Source organism: Pieris napi, chromosome 7 (assembly GCF_905475465.1).
Source record: "Pieris napi chromosome 7, ilPieNapi1.2, whole genome shotgun sequence".
NCBI lineage: Eukaryota > Metazoa > Arthropoda > Insecta > Lepidoptera > Pieridae > Pieris > Pieris napi.
The window spans coordinates 2,939,305-2,956,770 of record NC_062240.1 but is presented as its reverse complement, the minus strand read 5'-3'; the positions used below and the strand labels follow the sequence as shown (position 1 = coordinate 2,956,770).

At 36.0% G+C, this 17,466-nt stretch overlaps 1 protein-coding gene across 5 annotated transcripts in view; it reads right to left on the bottom strand.

The window, feature by feature from the left end:
* Positions 1 to 705: 705 nt before the first annotated feature.
* LOC125050797 (transcription factor GATA-4-like) overlaps positions 706 to 17,466 on the bottom strand; it is a 31,472-nt gene continuing 14,711 nt past the window's right edge. For 3 of the 5 annotated variants that reach the window (XM_047650812.1, XM_047650814.1, XM_047650810.1), the window contains exons 3-8: positions 10,257 to 10,554; positions 9,614 to 9,680; positions 3,993 to 4,198; positions 3,033 to 3,197; positions 2,738 to 2,918; positions 706 to 2,477 (exon numbers count right to left, since the gene is read on the bottom strand). In XM_047650812.1, coding sequence (XP_047506768.1) covers positions 2,212 to 2,477; positions 2,738 to 2,918; positions 3,033 to 3,197; positions 3,993 to 4,198; positions 9,614 to 9,680; positions 10,257 to 10,554 — 1,183 coding nt within the window. In that variant the 3' untranslated portion in view covers positions 706 to 2,211. Of the gene's footprint in view, positions 2,478 to 2,737; positions 2,919 to 3,032; positions 3,198 to 3,755; positions 3,878 to 3,992; positions 4,199 to 9,613; positions 9,681 to 10,256; positions 10,555 to 17,466 lie in introns of all 5 variants that reach the window. The other 2 variants (XM_047650811.1, XM_047650813.1) reach the window with 2 other exon arrangements.

The window sequence follows — 17,466 nt, the reverse complement described above, 5'->3', positions numbered from 1 at the left end:
GTGTCTATGGGCGGCGATCACTTAACATTAGATGAGTCTCCTGCCCATTTGACCCTTGTTATATATAAAAAAAATAAGAAACTAACTAATAGCAAACTTTATATACCCAATATGAGGTTGTTATTATCTATAGGATATTGTCATTAGTTGCAGCAAAAAAATGGAGTTTAACGAAAATACTCCTAATTATTAATTGTTGACACCATCTTTCGGGTAGGTACTTCCGTTCACTAGTTTTCGAGTCTATCGCGTTCAAACACACGACAGACGTTGCCGGAAGACTTCATTTTATACAATCTTCTACCAAAGATATCTAAGGATTTCTATGGTTTACGCCAGTACTACACATTTAACTATATTATTTACAGAGGTATTTAAATAATGTGTAGAAGAGAGAGTTTATTGCCAGTTCTTCTTGTCCGATTTACGCCTTTGATTTGAGAACTGGCAGTAAATGTATATTAAGAAACATTAACTTTTACTGACGTTTATACGTGTTAGTGAATAAATGATATTTTGAAATCACATCCGTAAAACAAGTTTCACTTAAATGAACATTATTTGTTCAAATAATAAATTGATTACTACTTAATTAGGTAAATTTTTTTTAATCCACCAACTACACTTTACAACTTTTAAGATGGTATTACTAATATTCATCTGTATTGATAAAAACTTAAATCGGGTTAAAAAAAAATTTTGAAGTTGTAGGTATTGAAGTTTATTATAAGACTATTCGATAAAATTATAATAACTAATATTATGTACAAAAACAATATAATAAAATTCTAAACTATAAATTTGCCTCTTCGACAAATCGGGCGTCTGCAACTGCATTATACCGTACAGAGCCATCTACCGGTAACAATATAAAACTAGTTGATACTAATTAAAGAATTAGTACATCTATGGAGTTTGATTCATTTTAGGCCGGTTTGAATAAAAAGGTAAATCTTTTATAAAATATACATCTAATAAAATATAGAATTCGGTTCGCATTCAGAGAGGCGTCAGATCTCTTCGATGTCACCACTGGATTAACATTTGATTATATAAATATATATATTTCATTTACAACATCTCATAGTACATAGTGCACAGATTAAATAGTTATTCGGGGTAATTCTGAATCAGCACTAAATAAAAGAGACATTGTAAACGAACGAGTCTGTAATATTCTAAATTTAAATTATTATGTCAAAATACATTTGCACCTTTGTCATCTAGCTTAAAACAAAGTATAGTAATTAATATAAAAAATCGTATTTATACAACAGAAAGTTAAAACCACGATTAAAATAACACCTTTGGTTTATGAGCTTGCTAAGTAATTCAACAAAGTTCTGCCTCTATACAAATATACTTTGCTACAAGCACCTGGGAACGAAATATTAAATTTTAAAAAGGTTTAAAAACTTTCATATAAATTTGAATGTCAAAGTATTTTTTGTCTAGACGCATTGTTGCTGTCCTACCGTGAGAGCCATATGTAATTTGTACGATATATTAAACTATAACTATAACATTATTGCCGGATAGTATTTTTATTCTAGTTCAGGATTAAAATTGTCGTGTCTTATTTAATATATGTCTAACGAACGTCACACTTTTTGAGCTTTGAACGACAATAAACACACTTTCGTTCAGCAATTGAACGAACATCAACAGGAATAAAATTAATAAGTATTACTATAGAATAACGTGTATAATCTTATATAATAAATTCGTGGAATGCTCACATGAAGTCATGGAGGTCACCTATTTATTGTACTTGGTAGCCTCTTAATTATAAAATTTATAAACGAATTAGGAATTCATCTTAGGAATGTTTCGCAGTCTCAATTTTATTACATTATTTTGGTAACGATTACTTACAAATAAGTAACTAGTGGGATTACATTATCATTGTTATATTAAAATAGGCTCGCAGACCTTTTACAGTCATCTGTAAGTAATAGTAACTAAAGGTTGTTGGGACTCACACACCACTACTGCCATGGCGCCGAGTCATTATTTGGTCAACTAGCGACTCCACTACGACTACACTATAGACACGTTTTGTGTCACCCTATTGGAAATAAATTAAGGACCACTTTTGCGAGAATAACAAGAATCACGCAGCGGAAGATACCTTAAGGATACTAAGCGAGTGAGATTCTATCGCGGAGATTCCGTGAGTTTGTTCTGTGCGTTGGGAGGGGCGTTTGGAGCTCAGCTGCCCATAGATACAACGGTGGGCCGTTCGGGGTCCGCTGCGTGTGCATACGCCGCCTCCTCGTAGTACTCCTTGTGTGTGTGTGCGTGTGTATGCGCGTGGGCGTGCGTGTGTGAGTGAAGCGGCGACGCGTAGTGTGCGTGTGCTGGTGGCGGTTCTTCAACCTTCACGGGACCGCCGTAGCCGTAGTTTTCTACTTTGACGTCACGCTCTTCCTTGATATCCTGCATTTGTATAGCCGACATCAACCTGTCCGTCAGCCCTGCGAAAGCTATACAATTTTAAATTGATCTAATATTTTCAGTATAATACATGAAAATGAAAAAATGTTTTTTTATGAGAAACAAGATTTTACCTACAGCCTCGAAGTCAGCCTCGAGAAATGTATTAATTATTAATGGATAAAACCATAGATGTAACTCAAACTTTCTAACCCGTGGCTTACGACATTTCACCTCACGTACTGTACTATTACCACAGTAATATCACAGTCGATTTATTAAAATAATAAAAAATACTAACAGTTGTTTTTAACTTCGACTGAAGACGACATGGAGTGCGGCGCGTGCGAATTGTGCGGCGAGTGTGCAGTGTGCGGGGGCTGGGCGCGGGGGGCATGCTGCACCGCGTGCGCAGCGTGCACTATACTCTTGCTTAAGTGACGTTCCGCCTTCATACTGTTCTTGGGTTTGCGCTTGCGTGTCTAAAAATATTGGACATTCACATTATATATAATTTTTCACTAGTTAACTTTCAATTAACTATCTGTAGTTTTTGCGGGTACTTACAATAAAAAGAAGGTAGTTAGAGTAAATACCTGTATTGAGTCTTTCTTCATGGCGATGGGGCGTGGGATGTTGTGCAGTTTGTAATAAAGCCCACAAGCGTTGCACACTGTCTCACCATGAGCGTTGCGACGCCACAATGACGTTGTAGTGGTTTGACAGTTGCTGCACGACATACCTGGCCGCTTCGTACCCATCTGCACACATACAAAATTTTCTTAATACACAGAAATACCATCCGCCAGAGGAACACCACGTGACCATTTTAATCAGTTAATCTCTTTATTTTTAATCAAGCTTTTTATTTTGTCTCTGTGCCTGTGACGTATGTTAAACCTCCTTGATACAGTCCAGTAGATTTTGAGTACCAACATAACATAAAGAGAAAATATTTGCGGTGCAATAAGTCTCGTAATTTTGTAATTTTAAACTTTATTTTATGAACACCAAAAAGATTTTTTTTAGACTAGATAATAAAATAATACTTTGGTCAGAGTGATCCTTTTAGCGGAATCAGCCACAAAATTGAGTTTAGTAAAATGTCAAAGCTAATGAAGGACTTATGGTTGTTAGTTAACAAATTTATAGTTTAAGAATTCTGATATGAGGTATATAATCACATGCATTATGTATGTTGGAGCAAGCAATGATTTTTGTTAGTAAGCGTGAGGACATGGGAAGAAGGATCGGGGTCGTTTTTTGTGGGACCGACGGGACAAAGGACAGTGGAGGGAGGGAATTCTCCGCACACCTACCCCTTTCTTCTGTTTGTAGTCGGGTTGGGCGGAGAGCGCGGGCGCGCAGAGCGGCGCGGCGGCGGCGCCGTTATACAGGAAGCTCTTGTAGAAATCCGCGCCCGGCGGCGCCCCCTCGGCCACTGCAAGGAAGACAAGTGTCAAGGACACGAAAGGACGCTCGGCGGGCGCGGATTTCATCGCGGGAGCGGGAGGTGAGTGGCGGGCGGCGGGTTAGTGGAGCTGTGGGCTGCGTACGTCGGGGGCGGGGTGATGCGCCGCGTGCCGCTGACGTACCAGCCGCCGAGTCTGCTTCAGCGGCCGGTTCATGCCGTTCATCTTGTTGTAGAGGCCGCACGCGTTGCACAGGTAGTGGCCAGTGCCGTCGCGGCGCCACAGCGGTGTGTGCACGGCGCCGCAGTTGACGCACTCTCGGCTATCCGTCACCACCTCAGCCAGCTCCACTGCGCGATACCAGAGTTTACCGCCCACCAGACCTCCGGCTCACCGGCCCACCGAGCGTCCAACACACATACATCTCCACTTTACGCTCACGCAGCCATTCGCCAGCTTAGTTCTACTTATTACTCAGGTTCAGAAGTTTTATTAACTTTGCCTAATTTAGGCTAATAAAAGCCTTATTCAGCAATTATTATCAAAATAATTTCTAAGGAAAAAACAAAATATACTTTATCCCGATGCCCTTTTAATAAATTTCATGTCTGTTCGACGAATGTAATTTACAATTTTCAGCGTTATGTTATAACAATTTTATACAGCTTAGACAGAAACATGTCTAAATGTTGGTTCTCTGTATAATGTGCAATAATGTCAAAGAATACTATGGAAATTAGACGGGAGATCTAGTTTACTAGAAAGCGTGGGTAAGCTAAAATCATAACTGACCCATAGCGAGAACTAAAAGTGCTTGATCAGCGGCGCGACTTGCAATTGTTTATGTTAGTGTCGTCGAACTTGGCCCTGACAATGGACCTGTATGTATGTGTGTTTGTGTGTGTGTGCAAGGCCGCGCGTGCTTCATTCATTGCAAACCCGACCAGGAAGCTTTAACTGCACACGACCAACTTGCTTACAATACTTATAAGAACCTAAGTCCTTTGATTCTTTAAGAATCATATTTTATGATTCAATATCATTAGTAATGTTGCCAATAGCGGTGAGTAATAAGACGGACTTTGTGTACTTTGGAGGTACGTAAAATGTACGTCACATCCGTCCGTTGAGAGCAATGGGTCGGTGTCGCATTACTGTGATCCGGTGATACCTAGCTCACCTCACACGGAAATATTTCCCAGAACACACGACTGTTTATAATAAAAATTAATTATTAAACGCGGAACGTGACTGTAGTTTTTTGTTATAATATACCATCAATATCGTAACGTAAACCGATCGTCAAGTACAGTATAAAACAAGTAAAAACTTTAAAGTAGTCTTGACTTCACAATAAATAAAACATACTACAAAATATTAAACAATAAAAGATAATTTCGACATTTGCCTGAGGTCGTAGGTTCGATCCCCGCACAAATGACTTTCTTTCTATGTGCGCATTTAACATTCGCTCAAACGTTGAAGGAAAACATCGTGAGGAAACCGGCTTACTCTAGACTCAAAACGTCGACGGCGTGTCAGGCACAGGAAGCTGATCACCTACTTGCCTATTTAATTTACAAATGATCATGAAACCGATACAGTAAATCTTTAGCGAATAATATTATAAAAAAAGCCCGAATTTGTTACGGCATTGTCTTAACATCTAAATTGGCAATTAAAATTATTAAGTAAAGTTAAATTACAATAGTTACCAGAGTAGGTACCTACCGCATGTTGGACGAAGCTAAAAAACTATCTATTTTTACCGAAATACTATCTTAATTATTGTTATTAATGCATCTGATGATACCGGCCATATGCGACCACGGCCATGTGCGCTGATAACAACTGAATATTAAATAACTATCATTTCAAAATCGATCGATCAGGGATTCCAAAATCATATTTATCATCTTAATTTTTGTTTTTATTTCACGACAAATTGTCATTTTAAATGTGTCCTTCTGACAATTTGCATTAACACTGTGACGAAAACTGTGTTATAAATTGTAATTAGCTTAATTATAATGCTAATAAGGAACTTGGGTTAACCATAACCGCTACCACCTCCTTTAGTGGAGGAATTCAATAAAGATTTGAGTTTGAGTTTATTTAATTATGTTAGGGAATTACGTTAGGGAGTGGATGGGTATTGCGACTGCGGAAGAGTTGCTGCATCTGGCACAGGACAAGACACTCTTCAAGAGACTGATGGCCAATCTCCAGTAATGGAGAGGCACCAAAAGAAGAAGATGAACAGAACGAAAAAGAAATTTCGTAGTCATATTCTCCATTCGTTTTTACGGGGTTTCAAACAATGTATACGCAGATTTTTAATTAAGTAATTACGTAATTAGTAATTAATTAAAATGGGGTTTTCTCGCTCAACGAATAAGTATCAAAAACAGCGAGTTAAAGGTATACTGCCACAGGGATTAGTTATTAAATTTGTTTTAATTTTCTATTTATTAATTATTATATTACTATGTAGGTTAAGAAAGTGTTGGCCTAGTGTCTTCAGCGTGCGACTCTCATATATAAGGTGGTAGGTTCGATCCCCGGCTGTGCACCAATTGACTTACTTTCTATGTGCGCATTTAACATTTGCTTGAACGGGAAAACATCGTGAGGAAAACGACATGTCTTAGACCCAAAAAGTCGACGGCGTGTGTCAGGCACTGGAGGCTGATCACCTACTTGCCTATTAGATTTAAAAATGATCATGAAACAGATTCAGAAATCTGAGGCCAAGACCTAAAGAGGTTGTAGTGCCACTGGTTTTTTTCTATGTAGTTTAAGAATATTGTAAATACTGTATATTTGTGTGTTGGAAAATTTAATTAATATATGTAATTAAAATTTAATAAGTTAACGTAACACTAGATTTCTATGAGTTTAGGTGAACAAAAGACATGCGTCAGCGCCGGTGACGTCACGCGCGGGCTCTCTCCGCGATAAGGTGCGGAACTAATGTTCGGTAAACGTCGCCGCTAATTACTCTGTCCGACTTGCACGGCCTCACTATTAACTAAAATACATAGAATATGTTCTTATGTTTAACATACACCTTACATCACTTAGGTATATTACGCGTGACGCATTTATTTATTCTTTAAAATGCGTATAATTATCAAAATTATACAATGCCCAGAGATTTATTTAAATACATTTTAAATAAAGAAATTGGTTCCAAAATGAAATAATTGCAGTCTAAACAAATATTTGATTAACTATTTTAAAACGAAACGGAATTGAAGTTATTATAATTTTAGCATTTGTAATGCGTGGAACGTTTAATTCTACGAATTATGGTATTTAGTGTTCAACATACACTTGAGTGTGTGTGTGTGTGTGACATGTATTTAAGTCAATAAATGTTTTCTTTCCTTTCTTTTAGAAGTCGAGGTGTGGACAAAGGCGCGGGCGGTTTGTCATCCTGTTTGCGGCACGTGCCTTATCCAGAATGCGATTTTAATACTCGGACAACGGACAGGCGTTATTTGTCGCGAGGCCTAAGCAAACACGACCCATACATACATACACACATATTATCGCGGCTACATCACTTTGTTTTCGTTACAATCACGTAACATTCGTGCGCTTCCAACAACATGCTTCATTTATCGTATTTCATTATTACAATTTTTACGACATATTAAGAAATTTATCAATCTTATTTGTAGCAAAATCTTTTATGTATGAACTATTGTTATATGCAATCATTGAACGCAGAGAAAGAATAGAAAATAAGTAATCTTTTTTATTAAATTTATACAAAAAATATACTTATTGATTGCTTTTACTATCTAATACATAGTCCCAGTAAGTGGTTAGCTCATTTGTCACATAACCTAGAAGGTTCGATTTGGGTGAAAAAAAATATTACGAGTTGAAGACTACTAACTACAAAATATACTACATATATCTTTTAACTGAAGACCGGACAACACTACATAGGTAGGTACTATATTTCGTTATTTATACTATTCTATCTCATTCAGCTTAATATATATATTAATATGTTCTAAAAACATATCCGAAAATACTAAAAAACTTTCGGCACGTATTTTTTTGCTTCTTAAGTTCGGCGGGCACTTTTTGTGCGGACTATTTCACGAAAACCAATAAATATTTTATGGGCCACAAAATATTAACACTTTCGAAGATGGATGACGGTTTAAGTGTGCACTTATCTATGATCTTAGTAAAATATAGTTTGAGATATCGCGGCCTATCTTTTTGTGATCCTTGACCTTATGCTCCTCCCCGAAAAGCATCAAAAAGTATTATCATAGCATTCTCGGGTTATCAGTAGTGTCACAAAATCCGTAAAAACTCTGTAACAATTTTGTTGGTGCGTTTCATATTCAATATTACATTAATTTGTTATTATCTATATATTTGATTATTAAAGCTCACCTCATTATGTATAATGCTATATCCACAGTATGTGTTAATAGTTATCTTTTCTAAAATACATAAGAATTATGGTAAACATATATTTTACAAAAAATTTAAAATAATAAAAATATTACACTTCCAATTTTAGATTTAAAAACTACTAACAAAATAGCGGATTAGACCCTTAAATTGCGGATTAGACCCTTAAGCATACTTTTTTATTAAATTGATCAGCCCACAGCCGATTATATTAAGGTCTGGATAAGTAGTGTTTATTCTGATATATTCGCGACAAATGCGAATGAGAGGTGCCTGAACTCAATTGGTTTTAGCAGATGGAATTTATTTACGAATTTTTTAACGTCTAAACATTGTTTTTTAATTGTTAATCTAAGCATCTATTGTAAACTTTACTAAAATCTTTTACATCTACGCCAATCGTAACACGACGAAACAGTTTTATTCATTATTTATTGCGATATAAATAAACAAACTCGATTTAAAGCAGGTATTTTTAATTGATTGACAAACGACGACCGCTCGAACAAAGAGATCGCAATGGTACAATGACACAACGGGTGTTCACTCGCCATCCAGCTATATATATATGATTTTGTTAGCGCATTTATTTATCAATGTGGCATAACACTAATTGTAAAGAAAGCGTTAATTGCCTATCTCATACCTAATCCGCTGTTTTGCTGGTATATTTTGCTTAAAAATAAGCAAAAAATTACTATTAAAACGTAAAAGAATGTACCATTACTTTCATATATTTTAGAAAAGATAGCTGGTAACATAAAGGTAGGATAGTATTAAATACAAATAGTTAACTTCAATAAATAAATGAATAGACAAAGCAGTGTTGGCCTATTGACTCGAACGACTCCTGGCTTTGCACCTGCTTTTATTTCTGTGTGCGTTTAACACTTGCTAAGGATAACATTAACTTAGATGAAACAAGACAGTATATACTTTATATGAGGTTTATGTGTTTGTACAGAAATTAAGTCGTTAAGAAGGTTGTATTTCTCTGTAACGATTACACCAGCGTTATACAACACTGAAAACTATTAACATTATATTCATTGGAACAGACATAAAATTATTGTCGTACCTGACTTTATAGTGTTTACCAGTTACGAATTCTCGGTCGTAGTTAATTGTAGAAATCATAATTATTTAATTAAAATGTCGGTAATCTATAATTGATATGAACTCAAATCAATGATAGTTAAAAGATACTTAACTGCTTAACGATTCGCTCGAAAAGTAACGGTACTTTTGGCATGTATTAGGCAATAATGCTTAGAAATTAAACAGTTATCTGGTATTGTTTTTGTATGTTGTTCTGTACTCACTGGCAGAAAGACTGGCGGCGGCGGACAGCTGAGGCCTAGTATAGCTGCACTCGACACGCCAAAGCTCCTGCAACATAACACGATATTTCTCACACACACACTCAAACATATACCCGCCCGAACCCAATAACCTATCTCAATCCATAATCCACCATCTGAGAAAGTAAAATTAATCCTAATGTTGTAACAAGTGTGCCAATAACCAAACGACGGATTGTAAACGCCATCTGTCGATACAAGCTATCCATGGGATGTCGTATCGGTGTCTGTGGATAGATCTTTGTATGAAAATGACAGTTGACGAAAGCTTTCAACAGTTAATTATTTTAACAGATTTTAACTTACAGTTTTTTAAATAATTAAAAAAACTGTTTGTTATGTTTTAAACATACACATCTATATTTTAATGTTTGTACGGTTTTATTTACTTTATTTGGTTGACATTGATTAACAAATATGAGTGAAAACTGGCTAAAATGGAACGACAGAGCATTGTATCCGTCACCAAAAATGGATTGTCTTCGTAGGCTTTGATTATTAGGATACAGATAGGAGATGGATCGACTGTCCCGGTCTGGTTTGATTGTGGATTGATTATTGGGTTCGGGCGTAAGTTGGTCACAGCTAAAGGATAGATACTTACGGGTTGCGTGTAGGCAGTAGGCGCAGTGGCGGAAGCGCGCGATGTGGAGGCATAGGCGCTACCGAAACGCGCACTAAAAGGGGGAAGTGCTCCAACACTGGCGGGTTCGCCTCCACTTTCGCCTTCCACATAATCACCAAGTACAGTGCTGCCACAATAGACGGGTGATGAACCACCCCATGTTTGTGGCTGTCCAAGTTCGCCGCCACCGCTGTAGTACGTTGCGTTGCCACTGGCGTAACCAGCGCAGCGTGCATACGCTCCGCCGCCGCTAACGCTGCTCTCCGCTACGCCGCCACTGTAGGTAAGTATCTTACTATTAAAAATCGTACTAGAATATCTATTTTATTTTTACATTTTAGGTACAGAAACAGAAAACAGATTGGTCAAATACATACAGTTATTACACACTAAACAACTTAAGTAAACCTGAAGTCCAATTAGATCTGTACACAGCATTTTAGTGGAATCTTCAGTGCCGGTTTACTGAATATTAACAATTACATACAGTAAATAATATGTATATATATATTAAATTTAATGATAAAAAAATTAAGTTATTTAGGTTGCAAGTCTTCAGCGCGAATAATCTTTTTTTTAAATTCATAAATACTATTGTGAAAAATATCAACATGAGAACACACAGAATTATAACACTTGCACATTCTAGCGAGCGGACCATTCTTGGATACATTGTCTATGTTAACGTAAAATTGTAAACACCGTTAGATTGTAATCTATCTCGCGAGATTATAAACTGTCGAAAGATTGTGAACCTCAGCGTACTGCTTACAATTTAACGTATTATTATTCGGTAGATTGTACTACACTAACTTAGTTATCATTCAAACTTCTTTGGTCAATTACAGATTAATTTTACTTCCCAACTATTTCATATAACTACCGAATAATAATACGTTAATTTGTAAGCAGTTCGTTGAGGTTCACAATCTTTCGACAGTTTATAATCTCGCGAGATAGATTACAATCTAACGGTTTTTACAATTTTACGGTGACATCTATAAGGCATTTGAAATAATTTTAATTTAAGTAAATTTTTTTAAATTAAAATTTCATTGTAAGTGATCAAAACAAGTACTAAAATTAGTCTTTATATAACTGCTGTTTGTGGTCGCAGAACGTTTGCGGTAAATATTAAATGTCTGGGTTTTATTTAAAATGTGTAATAATTATAATATGGGCGTGTTTATGCACTGTAATAAAAACGAGAAACCAGATACAATTCAGGCTTGTAAAATACATATTAATGAACAACATAATTATTCACGGCAGTTAAAAGATAATATTTGGTATATAATTATAACAAATTTTACAGTTAAATTAAATTCATTTAATTAAGTTCAATTAAACTTATATTTTTCATTCGTTTTTATAAACTACAAAGGGATTTTAATGTTTTAATTGCAAGGAAACAACTAGAAAATTACATGAATACATAGTAATCTAATGGAAGAAAAACAAAAACGAAAGAAAGTTAAATTATCGTGCTATTACAAAAATTGTGACAAAAGGGTAGATTCCAAATCCTTATAAGTACCTAGAATATAGAAATAATATTAAGGAATATCCTATTAAAGTACTCCTGTATTTTCCTTTAATAAATACATTATATTTAACTTTCTATTAGACAACTCTAGTTGCTTTAATGAAAGTTTAAGTTAGTAAGAGAGTTTATTGCCAGTTCTTCTCTGAATAATTGAGAACTGGCAGTAAATGTAAAATTAGAAGCATTTAATGTATGTTTATTTTTTGACGTTCATAAGTGTACATTGTGTTACCTACGTGAATAAATGATTTTTGACTTTGACTTTTTTAAGTGTATACTTAAAATGGGGTTCACGCTGAAACCCACAAGTAAAAAGCATATATTTAATAAATGACATTGACAATTTACATATGTATTTGCAAGTACCATTAACTATCTTCGCTTTTGTAATAAATATGTTCATTATTTCATTATTACCTACAATTTTCTTTAAAACTTGTTTTTCGTTTATTATACTAATAAATTAGCATTAAGGAATAAATAATATATAATGAAAAGTATGTACTCGTATATGTATCAGCAAGTTTTAATGTACAGGTCTCGCATGAGATAGCAACCAAAAATGAGTGGGTCTACTTCTATATATAGTAGACCGAGGCGAATCGGATCACTTTTTCTTTGAGGTTGAGTAAATCATACTAAAGTGCTATATAATGTTATTTTTATTGATAAAATCGTAAGAAGTAACAATTACCTATGAAATAAATATTTGAAAACTTAAATCATACATATATTCTCTTAATTAGCTATTAAAAACTAAAAAAAGGAAAATATCCGATTCGCCCCAACTCTCGGGGTGAATCGGATCGTGCACAAAATATAACAAAATTTTAAGGTATAGTGTTAAATAACTTTGGAATCAGTAAAAATATATAATAATAAGATAAATTTTAATTATTGGCACATAATTCACATATATATTATGGTCCTTTTTTTCTGTTAGCTCGTGAACGGTACTGAAAAACTCTTAGCAGCTTTACGCAAGGTCAACTCCTTGTTCTGGACTTAATTTACAGCCTCTTTCATTTTTTCTTGACACCATTCTCCGGTGGTCATGAAATAAATATGAATCAATAACCTCAAACATTTAATAAATCAGTTTAAAAGTATCATCCAATTCGCCCCTAAGGATTTGATCCGATTAGCCCCATAATTAAGACTTTTGAAATAAATATGTTAGACGTTAACCTCTAAGATTATACTTAAAAGCGAATTGGTTCTTCAATATTAACACCTTGCTTAGCAATATAAACCAAAGTAGTTAAATTTTAAGACAAATCCGTCATATGACACAAAGAAAACGTAAGTACGTAACCTTAGATGAGCGCCAAATTGCGACACACACAAAAAACCGAGTGGCTGACGAGCGGCATTGCCACTGATCCACAAGCGCGATCGAAATACTGCTTATGTCGGGAGGTGCTCAGTAAATGGAGAGACACAAAACGCCGGTTGAGTGCGTTCTATGTGAATGTGATATTTGAATTATCAACACATTTCTAATTTTGATCCGATTCGCCCTGTGATCCGATTCGCCTCGGTCTACCCTATTGGTTATCTCTGACTGTTTTGACAGCTTTTATTGTGAAAGAAATCCAGCTAGTCGTATCTTGAATTTGCTAAGATTGAGACAGTTAAAAATATGTATTATAAACACTAAGTATTGAACGTTTAAACACGCAGTTTTCCGATTGGTACATATGTGAAATCAATCCCAATCTTGAACAAAAAATCAATAATACGTAAGTAATTATAGTTATAACGAAATTTTGAACGTCAGATTTGGAATTATTTTCAAAACTTATAAAGACAAGATCGCGGTTTGACAGTAGAAAAGTCTTAAAACAATCTTCTAAGTTCTTTAAGTTTGCTTTTACAGTTTTTAACTGTGAAACATATGAAAATCAGACCTTGCTCGTTTATATTTTCGTTTCCATATAAAAAACAAACGATCGTGTAACATCATCGCAGCGTCAGTATCAGATATCGATCTGTACGTTACTAAATTAACTGGATGGCCCTAGATCCTACGCCCTATGTATCTACGTAACTGTTGTCGTGCTTATGTTATAAGTAATTACAACGCCAACTCGCTTACAACCGCGGTTCACTATGGGATGTAGTGCGCGGCTAATGGCCCGGAACATGCCCCCCTCCCTCACCCCGCTTACCTCGACCTGCTTGCATGTATTAGGTACAGTTTAACGACTGCGTCAACATGCCACCATAATTACAAGACTCACTAAAGTTACTACCATCTACCGCTACTAGTTGCCAGGCAACGAAACCACGCTGGTACCCCAAAAGGCGAGACTCCATCTAAGGGCCACGCTATCGTACCAAACATTTCCTCGTGATGAGTGGTAGTCAGCTGGGCTCGATAAGCATAAACACGTCCATATAACGCGGTAACACGAGAACCCGGAACCCAGTGCCCTACTCGCACGACCGTTCACTTCTATTGTTTTCCCTTACGCACTTTAAACTTTATGGTTATTAGCTATACGTTACGGCTCCGGCAGAATTACAAACCGATATTGCACGTTTTCAGTCAGGCGAAGACAAAACCGCAGTTGTCGAAGCACTGTTAACACGTGTGAGTGCCCGTATTACCAACAGGACATGTCCGGTGCTGGCCCGTGTCTTTGCACGTGTCCGCACTTCCGGTTGACTCCCCGCGGACAGTGTTAACCCACGTTGTCACAATACATTAGCTAACGAGATCTAATATTGAAAGAGTTCGTAGAATGTAACATCAATTTTGAATTTAGAATTCAAAATAAAGGATGATTGAAAAAAATTGTTAAGAATGGTGAGAGCGCGCGTTGGGCGATATTTGCGCAGGGTTATAATCCCAATCCTAAGAGCCTATACAAACAAGTCGTTTCGAGACACTTAAGACGTCACTCGACGCCGTAAATAAAGAGGACAAATTTGGATATGATCCGGGCATAGTCTTGGTCCCGTGACCCTTGACTGTGGCCAGTCGTTATTATATTTGTCACGTCATTAGTGTTTGTTATATTCACTCGATATTTTCCTCTAATTATTATGATTTGTTTGCATTGGCAATTAAAATAAGGAAAATTCCAAATACGAAACGATAAGGAGACGAATATAGATCTGGCGTAAGTTGCGTTCCCGAATCGTAAGCTCCTTTTTATAAGGTCTTGACTATCTTAACGGACCGTTGGCGCCGATAATTTGTCACATTATCGACGAGTTGACGCATTTCGTCTTGACTCGTGACTTGGCAAACAACTTTACTTTTTCTTTCCGTTTCCTGGGCCGGGGCTGCGCCTGCGACGTGTATTTGCACCGATCTCGAGGGTCGTTTGCTTAACTACTTAGAACGTTTGCTATAAATTAATGCTTGCATCGTCAAACAATCTTGTTTGTTATCCCAACATCTCACCAACACTTGAAACCGAGCCATAAACTTTTATTTATTATTAATATTAAACCTTCTATTTCTTGCGTTAATTAGTACCATTAACAGGGTTGTGGACATAACGTTAGCTAGTTAAACAAACAAAATATTTACTAAGACACGGTCATTAAGTAATTGTTCGTAATCTAAACTATGGCCACTAATCTTCAGAACGTTGAGTCAGTGAAGCTCTACCAGCTTGCACAAAACATTGTGAGTAATATAAGCTCTTTGTCTGATAAGATAACTGTCATTAGAAGAGCTTGCCTGGCCCATTTGCAAAAATACAATACCTCAATGCTCGTCATACATTGCAAGATGGTATAAGCAAAAATTTAAATACGCTCCTAAAACGAATAAAGGATGTTTATGTCTACATTGAGGTTCTGGTAATATAACTATTAACAAATAAAAATAGATTGCCAATTAAATAAAATGTTGTTCATGTGTGAACACGCACACACGAACGAGTGGTCGCGCAGTTAATTGCGGCGTACGATAATAACCGAGGACAATAATTACTATTCACTGGCCTGCCGAACCCGAAATTATAACGAAAATTATTTAATTAGTTCCTGAAATTATGCTTAAGTATTTCTAAGTTTGAATGAATGCTTTGTCATATAACTTGATGAAAAGTTTGTCAGAGATAGTAGGATAATTATTAGGTGAATAGAAATACTAACTATGCAAGAAAATCACAAAATTATTAAAACTAACATAGTTTCAAATTGTAGGCAATCATGGCGGAACGACAGCGTTGATCCGCCACAGGATAGGTTATAGTCGTTTGTAACTATAAAAATAGATAATATAATTACTAATCTATTAAAAATAAAAATGATCAAATCTCATTTGTTGCTAAACCGCAAAGCAACTGACTGAAACAATAAAATAAATCATTCCACAGCGTAGTTCACAGAGCCGTTCAAAGAGTCTAAACGACGTCACATGCATAATTAAATATTTAAAAGAAGAGGGTTCGAGGTCCAAAAGGATTGAGTAATAGAGCAATGATAACGAGAGACGGAAAATTCCGGGAGGCAGCGAACAACGTGGGACGTGCGCTGCGCGGAATGTGCGCCGCGGCGTGTCGAAACGCGCCCTGCAGGCACGTACTGCCCATTGCAACATGCTCTACACCCGAAGGCTTCTTCGCAATCGACTAATTAATTAATCCACCAAAGTATGAGCGATTTGCACATGTTAAACACGTGCGAATGTACGGCGTGAGTGAGGCTATCGGAAGTGAACGTAATATGTTTACTATTAGCGTAGAGAGGTGATAGAGAGATAGGCGTATGGCGCTATCTGGCAGCCTGCCAGACGGAGTGCCGGCTCCATATCGCAGCTGCGATATCCCTGCGCCCTTTGGTTGCCGTCCGACCTCTCTATCTGTCCATCTCCCACAATCATTCACTTATATTCGCTTCATGGAGAGCGATTCGCAAACTATTCATGCACCAAGATTATCTCTCTCACTCGTTTCCGTCTACAATCAATCATTAATTATATGAACGAGAACCTGATTCAGCTATTCACATATCTATAAAGACTGTGATTCCTTTATTTTAAGGACAACCCTCTCACTTTATCGTACAATTAACGATCCACAAATCCAAAAAGTAGTTACACATTTCCAAGTACTCATCTCACTTCTCAGGTCCCCAAATACTTACAAACAAACGAATTACCTATATAGAGAGGTATACATTATGTATCGTGTATATTTTAGTGTAAAGAAATAGATATTCAGTTTTGAGTATCGAAAATTTTATAAAAAAATATTAACATTGTGAAATATAGGATTTTGACAATATTAAAGCGCTTAATCGGGATTAGCTCAAGGCTACTACGGTACTATTTCTAAAAACTACTTAAATATAGTTTTTTCTGTAAATGTTGCCAGATGTCAAATATTATATTACAATCTAGGATTCGTAATAATTAATAATAGGAATATGCTTTAATAACATGTTTACTTAATAAAAACTGTGCCATTTAACGAAAATAGAAATGCTATGTGCAGATATAAATTATATTTGTTTGTTACATAGCCTAATGTGTTTGTTGTTGTCTCAAGGCAGGAGTACCAACATCATTAAATAAAACTAATCACGTATATTTATAGACCTATGCGTTGTTAATAGATGTTTTTTTCATTCAAATGCCTTTCACCAAGAACACTCTTAAAGATATATAAATGTTACATT